The 13,868-nt window shown below is 45.1% G+C and overlaps 1 protein-coding gene across 1 annotated transcript in view; it reads left to right on the top strand.

Annotated features, from left to right (window-relative positions):
• The window catches only part of TOM1 (target of myb1 membrane trafficking protein), a 35,569-nt gene extending 30,633 nt beyond the window's left edge, over positions 1-4,936 (top strand). The window contains exons 13-15 of the mRNA XM_063133453.1: positions 1,247-1,306; positions 3,336-3,375; positions 3,792-4,936. Coding sequence (XP_062989523.1) covers positions 1,247-1,306; positions 3,336-3,375; positions 3,792-3,934 — 243 coding nt within the window. The 3' untranslated portion in view covers positions 3,935-4,936. The remainder of the gene's footprint in view (positions 1-1,246; positions 1,307-3,335; positions 3,376-3,791) is intronic.
• The last annotated feature ends 8,932 nt before the right edge of the window (positions 4,937-13,868 follow it).

Genomic DNA, 13,868 nt, shown 5'->3' on the forward strand with positions numbered 1-13,868 from the left:
CTCGCTGGGTAATTTGCAAACAGGACATGAAGATGGTGACTGCTGTTTGTCTGCAACATAGTCTATCTTCCATGTTTTTCTCTAAGGAGGTGTTCTGAAGATGGGTGTATTATTCAAGCACCCCAAGGCTCAGTCATGCAAGAATAAAAGGAAGCTCAAATGCATACATCAATTGGAGATGGTCAGTGTCCACAGATATGTAGAGAGGATCCTGCAGTCCACTCAGGCAGTCCTGGGCTTGCTACCAAACCCCAGGACATTTCACCAACTGGAGGTGTAAACACAGCACCTTTCTTAAGTGATAGCGGGCCTGTTCAGACTCACACTAAGCCATGCTTAGACCCCTAACGCTTTTGCAGCAAATGGTTAGTGAACGTGGTTTAAACCATGATTATGTAGCCACCGTGGTTAGGAGTTGTTCACACAACATGTTAAGTCATGGCTCACACAACATGCTAAGCCAGAATGTTTAGCTCAAAATGCTTAACCACCATGGCTTAGCATGTCATCTAAACAGGGTCAGTGTGAAAGGGGAGGCCCAGCTGACACTGCCTTAACACCTTCCGTGAATTTTGCCCAGAATGAATACAAGAACATGCGAGGGAGAATGAATGAAGAAGCCCTGGCAGATCTGCCATGACAAATCCCAATTGACTGATGGTTCTCTCTCTGTCTGTAGCAATAGAGAGAGGTTCTTTTCCTTGCCATTGGAAAGTGGTTCAACAGGTGCAAATTCTCCTGCTTTCCTTTTACAAAATCAGAAATTTCTAATCTTGCTAATGGAGGAAAGCTTGCAAAATATCCTGAAATGGACAGAAATGCAGAAGATTTATGCTTTGGAAATCTCATGATCGTTACACCAGTATTGTGATATGGAGGAGCTTGCTGTATATTTAAATATCTGAAGTTCACTAGAAAACTTTGCAACTTGTGATAGGCAGTTTGTCACAGTTTCCAAAAATCGAATGCTCAACAACAGCCTTTCCCAACGTGGTGCCCTCCTAATGTGTTGGAAACTGCCATAATCCGCAGCCAGTATGGCAGATGTCTGGGAATTTAGGGTGTTGCGGTCCAATACATATGGAGGGCACCAGGTTGGGGAAGGTTGCTGTTTACACATGCTCATCTTGTTGCATGCAAGAAACCTAAATAAGTACTTAAATGGATGATCCAGGGTAAAGAGGATATGTTTGCAAGGCTGAATTTAATTCTTGCTCTGCCTTGTTCCTTTCTCTTTCCTTGTCAGATTCCCGTCCCCCAGGCTGCCCTCATGGAGGATATCGAAAAGTGGCTCTCCACTGATGTGGTAGGTAATAGGCAAATTGAAGCACTTGCTCATTAGTAAAGGTTGACTATGAATATTCTCTCTCAGGTACCTTGGGAAAGAGCCTGTAGCTCAGCGCTAGAGCACATGCTCTGCATGCAAAATGTCCCAGGTTCCGTCTATGGTATCTCCAGGTAGGGCTTTGAAAGGCTCCTGGGTGAAACTGCCTGCCAGTCAAGGTAGACCAGCATTGCTCAGACTGTGGGGCTGGGGAGCACCAGTGAGCCTCTCGCTGGTCTTCAGTGCTGCAGCCCACCCAATACCTCCAGCAGGAAACTGGCTGTATGGAGGGATAGGTTGCAAGTATGAAAAGAGAAGGGGAAAAGAAATGACAGTAGATAAGCAAAAATACTTTGAAAGTCATGTGGAAGTAAATTAAGAAGTCCTCTGCTTAGAGCTACTGGATCAGCAAATTCTGACTGAAATGAGGAAGCGGAGTCATTATACCTCCGGAGCCAACAGCTGTACTTGACCTGAGGAAAGCTGAATTACGGAATTCCCTGCTACAAGAAGTTACTCTGGCAAAGAATTTAGCTGTTTTCAAAGAGGGATTAGGTATCAATGTAAAATTGTGCGCACAGTTGCCAGCTGATCATGCCGAACATTTTGTGACTGGTGGGCCTCAGCCATTTTCAGCTTTCTTAAGCGAGCCCTGAGGGTAGAGAGCCTTAGAACCCATTGTGTGTATAACAAATCTATATAACATGGTGTGTATAACAAACGTATAACAAATCTCTTTCTCAGTAAGAATTGAATTATCTGTCTGCAAAATTGACCCTGATGAGCTTTCATATGATTTACATGGATCAATGGTCTCACTCAGTATAAGGCAGTTCACTGTGTAGAGATCCTAAAAAAAGATATTGGGGCTGGAGCATCTTCCCTATGAGGGAAGGTTACAACTGCTGGGATTGTTTAGCTTGGGAAAAAGGAGGCCAAGGGGAGACATGAGAGATATTCATGGTGTGGAGGATAGGGAGACATTTTTCTCCTTTTCTCAAAATACTAGAACCTGGGGTCATCCCATGAAGCTGATTGGTAGAAAATTCAGGACAAATAAAAGGAAGGACTTCTTCACACAGCACATAGTTAAATTTTGGAATTCACTACCACAAGATGTAGTGACGGCCACCAATTTGGACGGCTTTAAAAGAGGATTGGATAAATTCCTGGGGGAGAAGGCTATAATGGCTACTAGCCCTGATGGTTATGTGCTACCTCCAGTATCCAAAGCAAGGCAGTAAGCCTGTGTGCACCAGTTGCTGAGGAACATGGGTAGGAGGGTGCTGTTGCACCATGTCCTGCTTGTGGGTCCCTGGTTGACGGTTGGTCACTGCGTGAACAGAGTGTTGGACTAAATGGACCCTTGGTCTGATCCAGCATGGCTGTTGTTAGGTTCAATGGTGCCCCTCCGTATTCTCAGTATTTCCCAGGCTACTATAAACATTGGCAGCTTGCAGAATATTGAATCAAAGTCTGGTTTGAACAGCCATCATTATATGATGGTCACTTAATATATGTATTTTTTTTTCTAGCCCAGGATATCGTCACCAACCTCAAGCATGGCCTGAGCCTTCTGTCTTCTCACAATTAGTTTGCCATGGACAAAGCATACTCCACTCCACAGGCAATCTGGTTGTGTGAATCAGCCTCACCACTTACTAGCTAAAATGTTGCCTGCCTTCCTCCTCCCTTGGACTGTCATTGAGATGGTCTCTTCTGATGTTGGTGCAGAGGGAATCTCTGCATTTCATCCTTTCTGGGGGCCATTGGTGACTCCGTCACTGAACAGTAGTCTTTGCCAGGGGGAGGGTTGTCATCTACATCTCAGCCCATTTCCTTCTTGAAACACTAGCTGCTTCTACTGGCATGAGGGGTGCAAGCCAAGGAAAACAAACGTATAACAAATCTCTTTCTCAGTAAGAATTGAATTATCTGTCTGCAAAATTGACCCTGATGAGCTTTCATGTGATCTTCTATGATTTCCACACTGCCTTCTGTTCTTTCTCAGGGAAATGAGACGGTGGATGCGAAGGGTGTCACCAGCGAAGGCAAGTTGCTACCAAACCCTGCTCCCTTGCCTGAAAGGGCTGCTTCTCCCATTAATGCTTGCAAGCATGGGATACTCTCCCGCTATTGTGCCTATGTCTATAAATGTATAGAAACATCTTGTATAAATGATGACCAACCCATGCAAATGGCTTCTCAACATATCTGTGTTTTTTAAGGTTGCAGAAGATGGCTGTTACATCACTGCTCTGTTGCGGTGCATTGCAGAAATGTCCTGTACAAAGGAGTTGCATGTGTAATGAACTCCCCAGCAATGACATGAACTATGCATTTCCAAATTACCCAAAGTTAATGGGTCTCATCTGTGGCCATTACAGCATAAGTAGCCCTGAGAGCTCTTCCAGCTCTGGTTTGATTCCTGCTTCCCTAAAATCCCCCCTAACTTCTTTCTTGCCAGAGTTTGACAAATTCCTGGAAGAGCGAGCCAAGGTGGCAGATCGGCTGCCCACCCTTCCGAGTCCCCCAACTGGGCTTCCTTCCGCTGGCTCCAGCCCTCACCGGAAGAAGGAAAAAGAAGAGGACGGAATGTTTGCTTTATGAGCCCCTCTGTGGACTGGTGTGCTGTGGTTGCAAGAGGACCTGTGTGCTGCACTGCACTCCCCCCTTCTTGGGGGTGGAGGGGGGGAAGCAAGAGGGGAGTGGGTAGGGGAAGAGACCCTCCCTCTTTCCTCTCCTCCTGCCTCCTATTTTAGGCTGCTTTGGGGTTAGATTAATCATTGCTGCATTTGGGGACACAAGAGAAGCGAGTGGTGGGAAGAGGATGCCAAGCTGCCAAAGGTGTTGCCAGATGTGCTGACAGGTTTGGGGTTTCTCCTGGGCCATCTAGGCAAACTGAAATGTGTTCTCTGCTGTTCCGTTGTTGTTTTTCCTAATGAAGAGACTGTAAAAGCTGGGCTGAAAACTGGTGGTGGGATTTGTGGTTTCTTACCAGTCCCACAGGCAGCTGTGCTGAGCGGTAAAGCTGGGCAGCTTCCTTCTCACTGCACCTACACCTTTCCATACTTTGCCCGCCCTTGGCAGAACAGGAACAACAGACACTGTTTTGCAGTGACAGGAGAGTGCTGCTGTGATTAGGGCAATCACACTAGTAGGGCCTCTTTCCTGTTGTGTAAGCACTACATCCTGCCTGCAGGCCAAGCAAGTTCCACGGTAGCCAATACAGGTTATCAGCCTCATGGAGCATAGAGGGAAGGGGTGTATGCATTATCAGCGGTACCACATCCTTCCACGAGTGGCCTCTTCGTCTCTTCAAAGATGCCATGTTCAGGAGGCAGACTCTCCTCTTCTGAAAATGATTCATATGACCCATTGATCATGATCCCCCACCACTGCGTTCCCTCAGAGCTCCTCCCCACAACCTCTCCTCCCTTGCCACAGAGGCTGAGCTCTTTGTGCATTAGCAGAGAACGCTCTTAAGAAATGGTATTCCCTTGTGTTAAAGGTTAGTGGGTGAGGAGCTTGTGGGGTGAAAGGATGACTTATTCTGTGTAACTGGGAGACTTGCCTTTTATATTCCATATTAAAAAGAAATTGTGGACTTCACCGGAGAATATGTGCCTTCTGTGATGTTTGGGCTTTGTTTACTGGGATAAAATACAATCTGGTCATGTGAGGAGCAGAAAGAAGCCAAGCCATAGTTAGTGACTCCTAGGTGAGTTCTAAACTGAGGAGATACCTCCTTGAGTTCTGTCTGGGTTGGCTCAAGGAAGGAGGGAACATGGACTCTCTTGGTCAGGACAGACGCCATCTGTATTTAATTGGCCATGGCTGTCCTTGTCCTGCTCCCATCAAATCCAAGTAGTTGTATAGGAATAAGTTGTATAGCATAATAAGATGTATGATTACTCTGACTGGAAAATTATAGGTCTGGAGAATCTCTCCACCACCACCCTGCTTCTTTTTCACCTATCCCAGATGGGGGAAGTCTAAGGTTGCATGAATGCAAGGCTTGACATGAAGGCCTTTACTTGTAGAGTTTGAAATTGACTAAGCCTAGGGGCTTGTGTGTTGAGATGTTTTGTTTTGTTTTCCCAGCAAGACTTTTTTAAATGTAGTTTACCTAATTGCTAGCTTTAAATTGTGTGCACTAGATTGATTGATTTATTACAATTTTATACCACCCAATAGCCGAAGCTCTCTGGGCAGTTCACAAAAATTAAAACCATGAAGAGCATAAAAACAACCAACAATTTAAAAACACAAATACAAAATACAATATAAAAAGCATAACCAGGATAAAAAAAAACCACACAGCAAAAATTGATATAGGTTAAAATATGGAATTAAAACAGCAAAGTTTAAGTTAAATTAAGTGTTAAAATACTGAGAAAATAAAAGGAAAGAAGCTGAAACTGATAAGCTGAACAAAGGTGGTTCCTATGAGTGGTGAGGTGAGGGACAGTTGGGGTGGGAAGGTGAGATGGGATAAGTGTAGCGAGTTCTTTCCTTCTGTCATTGCAAGTCCTCCCACCACAGAAGTGGCTCGCTCACAGCTCTGGAGACTTCCTGGTTCATGATTTATAAGCCTAGCAAATATACTCCACTGGCTTCTTGTTTCAACTCTTCAATAAATAGGGGGTGCAAGTGGATAGGTGTCTTAAAGAGCAATCCTACACACCAGAGGTGAGCAACTTGGGGAAGTCTGGGGGGCATTCCCCCCCCCCCCCCGCCGCCTTGTGGGATGCACACACAAAACGCAGCAGAGAAAAATGGTATCTGGACTGACAAAACTCCAAAAGGGTCAAATGTAGCTCATTTGCAAGCTAATTTTGACCCTTTGATGCTCCTTGACAGCCAAGAAGCACTAAAAGGTTTGAAATGGCTGCTCCCAATGCCTTTCCCTCCCGCAAAGTATTTTGTTTTTATCATTGTGGGGGATGGGGAGGCCTGTGGCTCACTTCTGTTGTATACACTCATTGTGCTGGGGATGGAGCTACACCATCACTACTCCAGTGGAACGACTGCTGTATCATATACTCTCCCATTTAGGCATGTGAAAATGCATCAGTCGTATAATCCTAAAATGGCATTAAAATGCAGATGTACCCATGTCGTTGATAGATCAGTCTGAGCTGGTAGCGGCACCCACATTCCACACGGGGGGGGGGGGCTGAGCTGGGGGCTTGTCCATCACCTTGCTGTGCTGCCAACATGCAGGAAACACAAGTAGTAGCCAAAGGCACAGTCAAGGGAGCCCTGTGGTCCTACTAAAGCAGACACTAACACTGGAGACAGCAGCTTCAAATTCCACTCAAGGGAAAACTTTTAACCATGCGCACTCTCCAATGGAAGAGCAGTAAGGCAGAAGAAGTGGGCAGTAGCAATAAGCAAAAGAACCTTGTGACCCAGTTTGCAAAGCAAGCCCAAACACATGTCCCCTTTCAGGGTAGCTGGTTCAAATCCACATAAGAATTATTATTTTCCTTTTCTCAATAGCCATCATTCATTGAAAGGAAGATGGCCCATACCATTGCAGAGATGCATGAATGATGAATGCACACATGCTCCTTGGCCATTGGTTCAAACATTCCAATGGAAAAGCACATAATGCACAAAACACACCCTTGATATTGACTGGGAAGTTCAAGCCTAGGATAACATGGGTGGGACTGAGGAGAAGCAGGCAAGGAGCATACTGCTCTCAAGTATCAGACATCTTCTCAAGGGAATACACTCCCAGCTAGATTTCTGTTTGTCCCCACTGGCCCTGATGGCTGGGGCAGAGGAAAACTCCAGAGGGGGAGAAAAGTCACATTCAGATATAGTGCTACTGCTACAGAGGTAGCATAGAAGGGTAGGAGGCTTCAGCACAAGAGTCAGTGCGAAACACATTTGCCACACGCATCAGACAAGGGCCTTGCTACACATGCCCTCCCCCTGCCTGCCCTGTGGGTAGCCGCCGGGACCACTGTCCTCTACAACTAACTGACATGTAGAGTTGTGGCACATACATTTGGAAGGTTGATGATGGGGGCTATGTGATGACACCTGAGAAGGTGTCCAAGGTCTTGACAGCCTGTACCCTGCTGCTGCACAGCATGGCGGAGGAGGCCCGCTGTGCCTGCAGCAGGGCGAAAAGAAAGTGCTCTTGATGAGTTCTAGGACAGAACCAGCATTGCACCAGGGCCAAGAACAATATAGTGTCGCAGTCTGGGAATGTATCACCCTGGGCTTCTCTGAGGATGAGCATGCTGCTGTCACAGAGTCGACAGAATGGACATAGGTGTCAGGCCACTGGGCCAGGACAAGATGGCAGGATGGGAGCCCATGCTAACTAGGTCAATATTGCAGTCTTACAGAGCCCCTGTCCTTCATGTCAAATGGTGGCAAGCTTGCCCTGCTGCCTATGTAGGCCGCCCGTTCATTCCGTGGAGTGGAGCCCGGACCTCTGTCCTCACAGCACCACCAAACCAGGTGCATGTGCCTGGAAATCTGAACAGCTAGGGAATGGGGAAGCTAGCCATTTTGGATGCCTGGCATGCCAGGGCTGTAGGGACCTCTGCAAACATGTCACCAGGAAAGTCCTCATCATGGCAGGGAAGACAGGAGCTGGAAACCATCCTCATCATGATTGGAGATGGAGGAGCCACAGACCTCTTCTAATCAGTGCCGATTCCAGGTTTTGAGGGAGGGCTGGGCAAGACCCCCTGCCTTGTTATCCCCATTGTCCCTAGCTGCTCTTGTGCCACTTCCTTAACATTGCTACCACTTGCTTGCTTGACAGGCAGAGAGTCAGTGAGCCAGTAGCAGGGGCAGCTACTGATCCTCCTTATCATCTTTTTCTGAGCCAGAACAAGATGCAGGTGAAACCACCACCACCACCTCCTCCTCCTCCTCCTGAATATTTTCTCCCAAAATCAATTTCTTTCAAATTCAATGAAAGTGGTCAAAGAAAATATACCATGTTCCCAATATATTTGCCAGTGGAGGGTTAAATGAGATGATCTTATATGTTTATTTCATGACCTGTACGCATGCTGCTTATGCAGTAGGAGCTACTGGCCAATCACAGTTTCACAGCAGGCATACATCCTGTGAAAAACATGGTATGGGATGGCCACACACTGTGATGTACTTACAAGTTTTCATATCTATAAAATCACATCCTGGCCTTTTAACAGTTAAACAATCCTGTATTCAACAGCAACAACCAAAGTGGGCCAGCAGAGGTCAGCAGAGTTTGACCATGTCCGAATGAGCACGCTCTTCGAGGGAGGTTTCCAAGTTTGCCCCCACTGAATTTGTGGAATTTTACTTGGGAAAGGGGTCCAGATGGGAACCCCCCTGTATTCCCCCCTCCCGTCTTCTTTCCCACCACAAAAACTATTTAAAGGTGGAACAGCGGCACAATACATTTTGATTGGTCACACTGGAAGTGCCCACCGAAGATGGCCAGGTGTCCTATTTTGCAAAGAATTGTTGTCTGTTTGAAGGCATCATTTAAAGAGATGCCCCCATCCAAGTCTACTTTCAAGATAAAGAAGCATAAGGTTGGAGAGCAAGCAGGGTCCTTGAAATTGCCCATCAGCAGTTAACTCCTAAGCAGGCATCCAGCTCACAATCTTCTCCTGATGAATTGTATTTCTATTTAAATTCTAATAATTTCTAAATTTGCATGCATAGATTAGGATATGCTAATTTTATGCAAACCAGTGTCCTCTTTTTTGGGTGATGCATTTCTTCTTTCTTGCCAATGCACAAGTACCTATGCTATTCCTTCACATTCTTTGTCCTCTTGTTTGGATTAGCTTGTTCTCCTGTAGACATTTCTTATGTAACCAATTCTCTATCCTGGGGAAACTATACCTGTTGTATTTCTGCCTGACAAATAACAGTTGAAAATACAAGAGCTCTGGCAGGAGGGGGTGAAAAGGCACTATGCCACTTGGCTGCTGAGCAATTCTTGAAGTCTCACAGCATAACTGGAGTTTCAGAAAGCAGAAGCAAAACCCCAAATGTTTTCCTTTTTTAACAAAAGTGCATACATTACACTATTTCACAATAAAGAAGAACTGATATGATTTTGTGATAACTGTTTTGCAACAATGGCTACATTTAAATATGGGCAAAGAGTCCTTCAGAAGCTTTGCATTGCATATTACCATTATTTTAAACAAGTTGTTTTTAAAAAGCTAATTGGCATTGATGATAATATACGGTAATTGATAAGAATAGGCTGCATTTTTACATATAAGATGGCTCCAAAATCTTCAGATCAGATTATTTGCCTAGAGATGGATCAGGACCAAAGAAATTTCTTGGCCTTTAACAAGATTTGAATTCCAATGCTTTCAGCCACCAGAGGATCTAAAGAGAGTGTTGACCAGCACTTAAAATTTACTTTAGGATGAAATGGGGACACATAAAAGCTCACGGTGGCCTGGGAAAGTGACCTGAACTGCCAAATTGATGAGGGCAGTTAGGATAGAATGTAGTTGAGGGGCCCTTCAGGACTATCTCAGCTGAACTAAAAGAAACCATGAACAAAACAAAATACAGAGGGCATTATACTCCAGTCAACCTGCATTGCATGGACACCTCTCTATTGCCACAGAGCTGGAGAGGTTGTGGGGATATAGGAACACAGTTCCATACATGGTAGGGTTGTTCCCAAGCCCAAAACTTCTGGGTTGCAGTTTTCAGAATTATATTGAATATAATTGCTAATATTATTTTCCTTGATCTCCGCCTACCACTCCTATCCATGGCGAACAATTTACAGGGTAATTTGCCATATGGTGAGGTGCTTGTTAATGGTGCATTTGGAAGTTGCCAGTACTGGAAAGCAAATTCTGAATGTTTGATATAGGACTGGTCTGCTAAAATATGGGAAATTGCGCTCCTGTAAGATTAACTCATCACAGTAGAGCAGCGTGAGTAGGGTGACCATATGGAAAGGAGGACAGGGCTTCTGTATCTTTAACAGTTGTAGAGAAATGGGAATTTCAGCAGGTGTCATTTATATGCATGCTGCACCTGGTGAAATTCCCTCTTTATCACAACAGTTAAAGGTGCAGGAGCCCTGCCCTCTTTTGTATCTGGTCACTCTATTATAGCTCCTGCAGCTTTAACTGATGTAATGAAGAGGGAATTTCACCAGGTGCTGCATGCCTAAAATGGCATCTGCTAAAATGCCCTTTTCGCTACAACTGTTAAAGATACAGAAGCCCTGTCCTCCTTTCCACATGGTCACCCTAGGTGTAAAGGATTGCAAAATATGACTACTTCATAGATATCTGGTTTCCATTTATCTTTTTCATAAACAGAGGAACAATAGACCATAATCAGTACATCATTAGTTTTTGTGAACCGCCCAAAGAGCTTCGGCTGTTGATTGGTATAGAAATGTAATAGATAAATAAATAAACTTTTGACATGCCCAAAATCATTCTGGAAAGACTTACTAATACAGTGGAAGATAAGTGTTTAATAAGGACTGATGGAAACTAAGCTGGATAAACCATTTTAATAAACATGAAACAAAGAGAAGTATGGGAACACAGTTTTTACTGCCGATCTTTGCTATGTTTTACAGTTGTTGATATTTTATTATTCATAATAAGTCAATAGAAGTTTTTATAAAAAGTGTATATTACTTTGATTTAACTCTGTTGCATTGAGTGCCATCAAAGCTCTACTGGTCACTCAAACAGCTCCAGAGTTTCTCTCTTGCTGCCCCTTATGCCTGGAACTGCCTCCCCAAATTCCTGACCTAGGCCACTCCACTTATTTCCTTCCAATCCTTCCGCACAGTCCACCATTGCCATGAAGCCTTTGGCAAAATGTAGTCCCCATAGCTTATTGTATCCAAACCTAAGTATGAGAAGTAGAAAAAGACACATTCTTCCTGTTCCTCCATCTCTTTCCCCTTCCTCTGTTGTCCGCCCCATGTGAAATTTTAGAGTGTAAGCTTCTTAAAGACTTGTTCTCTTTTATTTGTTCCTTAAATTTATAACCTTTGATACTGATGGTACTATATTAATAGCATTGGACATAGAGGGGGGAAAGTTGGCCAATACGGACTGCAAACAGCATCAGCTCATACTAAAATCCTGCACTTCCCAACAGCACGTGCAGGATTCCAAGTATGCTTGTTTTGGGGCCAACCATAGGGCGGCCACTTATGCATTGCCCCCAAAGATGAGATGCTCACCAGAAAAGAGGACCAAAGGCGGTATTGATTTGCATAGGCTGATGCATAGGGTTAGATGCTAATTTAGAAGTAATTGCTATCATACTATATATATAAAACACTTAGGTATGTTTCCGTACAGGCTTCAGCTGATACAGGTTGCTAAGCAACAATAACAACATGTAACATCAGCTGATACAGGTTGCTAAGCCCCTCGCCCGACTCCTCCGGGCTTTCCAAGGTAATCCTACCCCACTTTCTGCCTCTTCACTCCCACCCCCACCCCACGAAGGGAGCAGCGCCATGGTCTGGAGCATGAGCGAGGCACACCCAGGGCCCTTGAGAGCTGGGTGGTCGGCTCAAGGCTGACAGGAACCCCGGGGAGAGGGGCACACCTGCTCCCCTCCCCCCGACCTCCCTGCCCCCCAGGTTTCCTATACATTTAGCCTTTTCAATGACCTTTAATAAGTCACAGGGACATACTTTTGACAGAATCTGCCTATACCTTCCGAAACCTGTATTCAGTCACGGTCAACTATATGTTGCTCTCTCAAGAGTTCAATCATTGGGCTCATTAAGTGTTGTATCTGAGAAGAACAAGATTGTTAATTGTGTTTACAATGAAATATATGAATGAATAAATAAAGTGCAATGATATTTAATTAATAAACTTTAAGATACGCTACAACGGCATATGTTACGCCGGGTACAGCTAGTTTAAATAGAAATACATTACACCATGATTGCAAACAGGAACCTGTCTAATATGGGTTAAAAGCCCTGCGGTGGCTGTGCAGGGCTGCTGCGTCGGTTATATAATGCAGCAGTCAACTCGCAGCCACTGTGGTCTTTCCCACAAAGCTGTGCAATCGAATAGTTGGGAACTTACCCTGACTTTTCCTGATGGAGTGAGGTCAATACAGCTCTTCCACCATCTGTCTTCGCTCCAGTGCCTTGCTGGGGGTGTTCCTGGGCAGAAGACGGCCGCCCATTCATTGCTGGAAGCCAAGTGAGGAGGTGCAGTCCCAGTGAGCCAAATGGTCACCAGAAAGCCCATGCTGCCTCCTGCATGGGGATTACTCGATGCCACCCTGCAGCAGGAAAAGTGTGGGACTTCTTAAAAAAAAAAAACAGGGGCAAACTGGAGCCATCAAGGCAGCCCCCAGGAAGACTAAGCCACTCCAAATACTTCGAATTATAATAGGGAACAATATATTGTTGCTGGGAAAATTCATTTCCCCTAAGCAATGGTGAGGATTTGCAGCTATGCTCAGAGGGAACAGAGGATTCTGAGTGTGGGGCGAATGATTCTCAACATCCCTGCTAATAAAAAGTGCTGGTGCTGCATCCCTGTGAGCCCTGGTTCCACTATACCACTAGGAGTAAATGTGCTCCTCCCCTGTGTTAGCAATGTCTCAGCCACACCTCTGCTCGGCCTTAGCCATTCCACCAATGTATCCTTTGCTCATTCAGCATTTCCACCAGCAGAGTGCTCTATCTGGGATGTTCTGCTGGTGTACTTTTCATGGCAGCAGCATATCTTGCATTCCGCTAGTGTAGCAAAGCTTTCACTGAATTCTATAGCCCAGGGGTGGGCAATTGCAGGAGGTGTGGGGTTCACTTTTGTCCCCTGGGCCCCCTCGCAAGCCACTGTTCTCAGGGCACTGTGCAGTCTATAGTATAAATGGGGGGGGGGGGGACTGGCAGTATGCTGCCAAAAATTCCACAGCACACCGTAGCACTAAAAGGATTAAATTTTGCTTGTTTGCAAGCTAAATGTTGATCCTTGTAGCACTCCATATCACTAAAAGCTCCTTTTTTTAATTTAAAAAAAAATCACTACTGCCAAATTTGGCAGCACAGTGGCATGTGGCCCATGGTACACCTGCTGCTCATCCCTGCTGGCAAATCTTCAGTATAGTATTATTGTACCCTGAAGGTCTTATTTTCATTGTTTGTTTTTCTCATTGCTTTTAGAATTTGTTTTGCTATCACATTTTCAAGGCCCTCCGCCTGCAGCTATGAGTGATAGAAACTTATCTTTGCAATGAATAAACCCTTTGACCTCCGGAGAGGTTTCAGGGGTGGGATGGGTCTTCGTGTTACCTGCCCTCCACATTAGTCAACCAGGGACGCAATGTCTTGTAAACTAGAATTTCCTCTTTTTAAAACACCCGTCATTTTAGGAAATCTTAAACACAGAGGGCAGCAGCCTCCATCAGTAGGATTTCACTTGTTCAGATTCACTTCCTCTCATGATGCTTGGGGTGATTCTGAAGGGCAGATCAGAATGTGTAAGGGAAGAGGTCGGTGGGTGGATGTGAAAGTGTAGCCATTTGCATC

The sequence above is a fragment of the Elgaria multicarinata genome, chromosome 9 (assembly GCF_023053635.1).
Source record: "Elgaria multicarinata webbii isolate HBS135686 ecotype San Diego chromosome 9, rElgMul1.1.pri, whole genome shotgun sequence".
In the NCBI taxonomy this organism is placed as follows: Eukaryota; Metazoa; Chordata; class Lepidosauria; order Squamata; family Anguidae; genus Elgaria; species Elgaria multicarinata.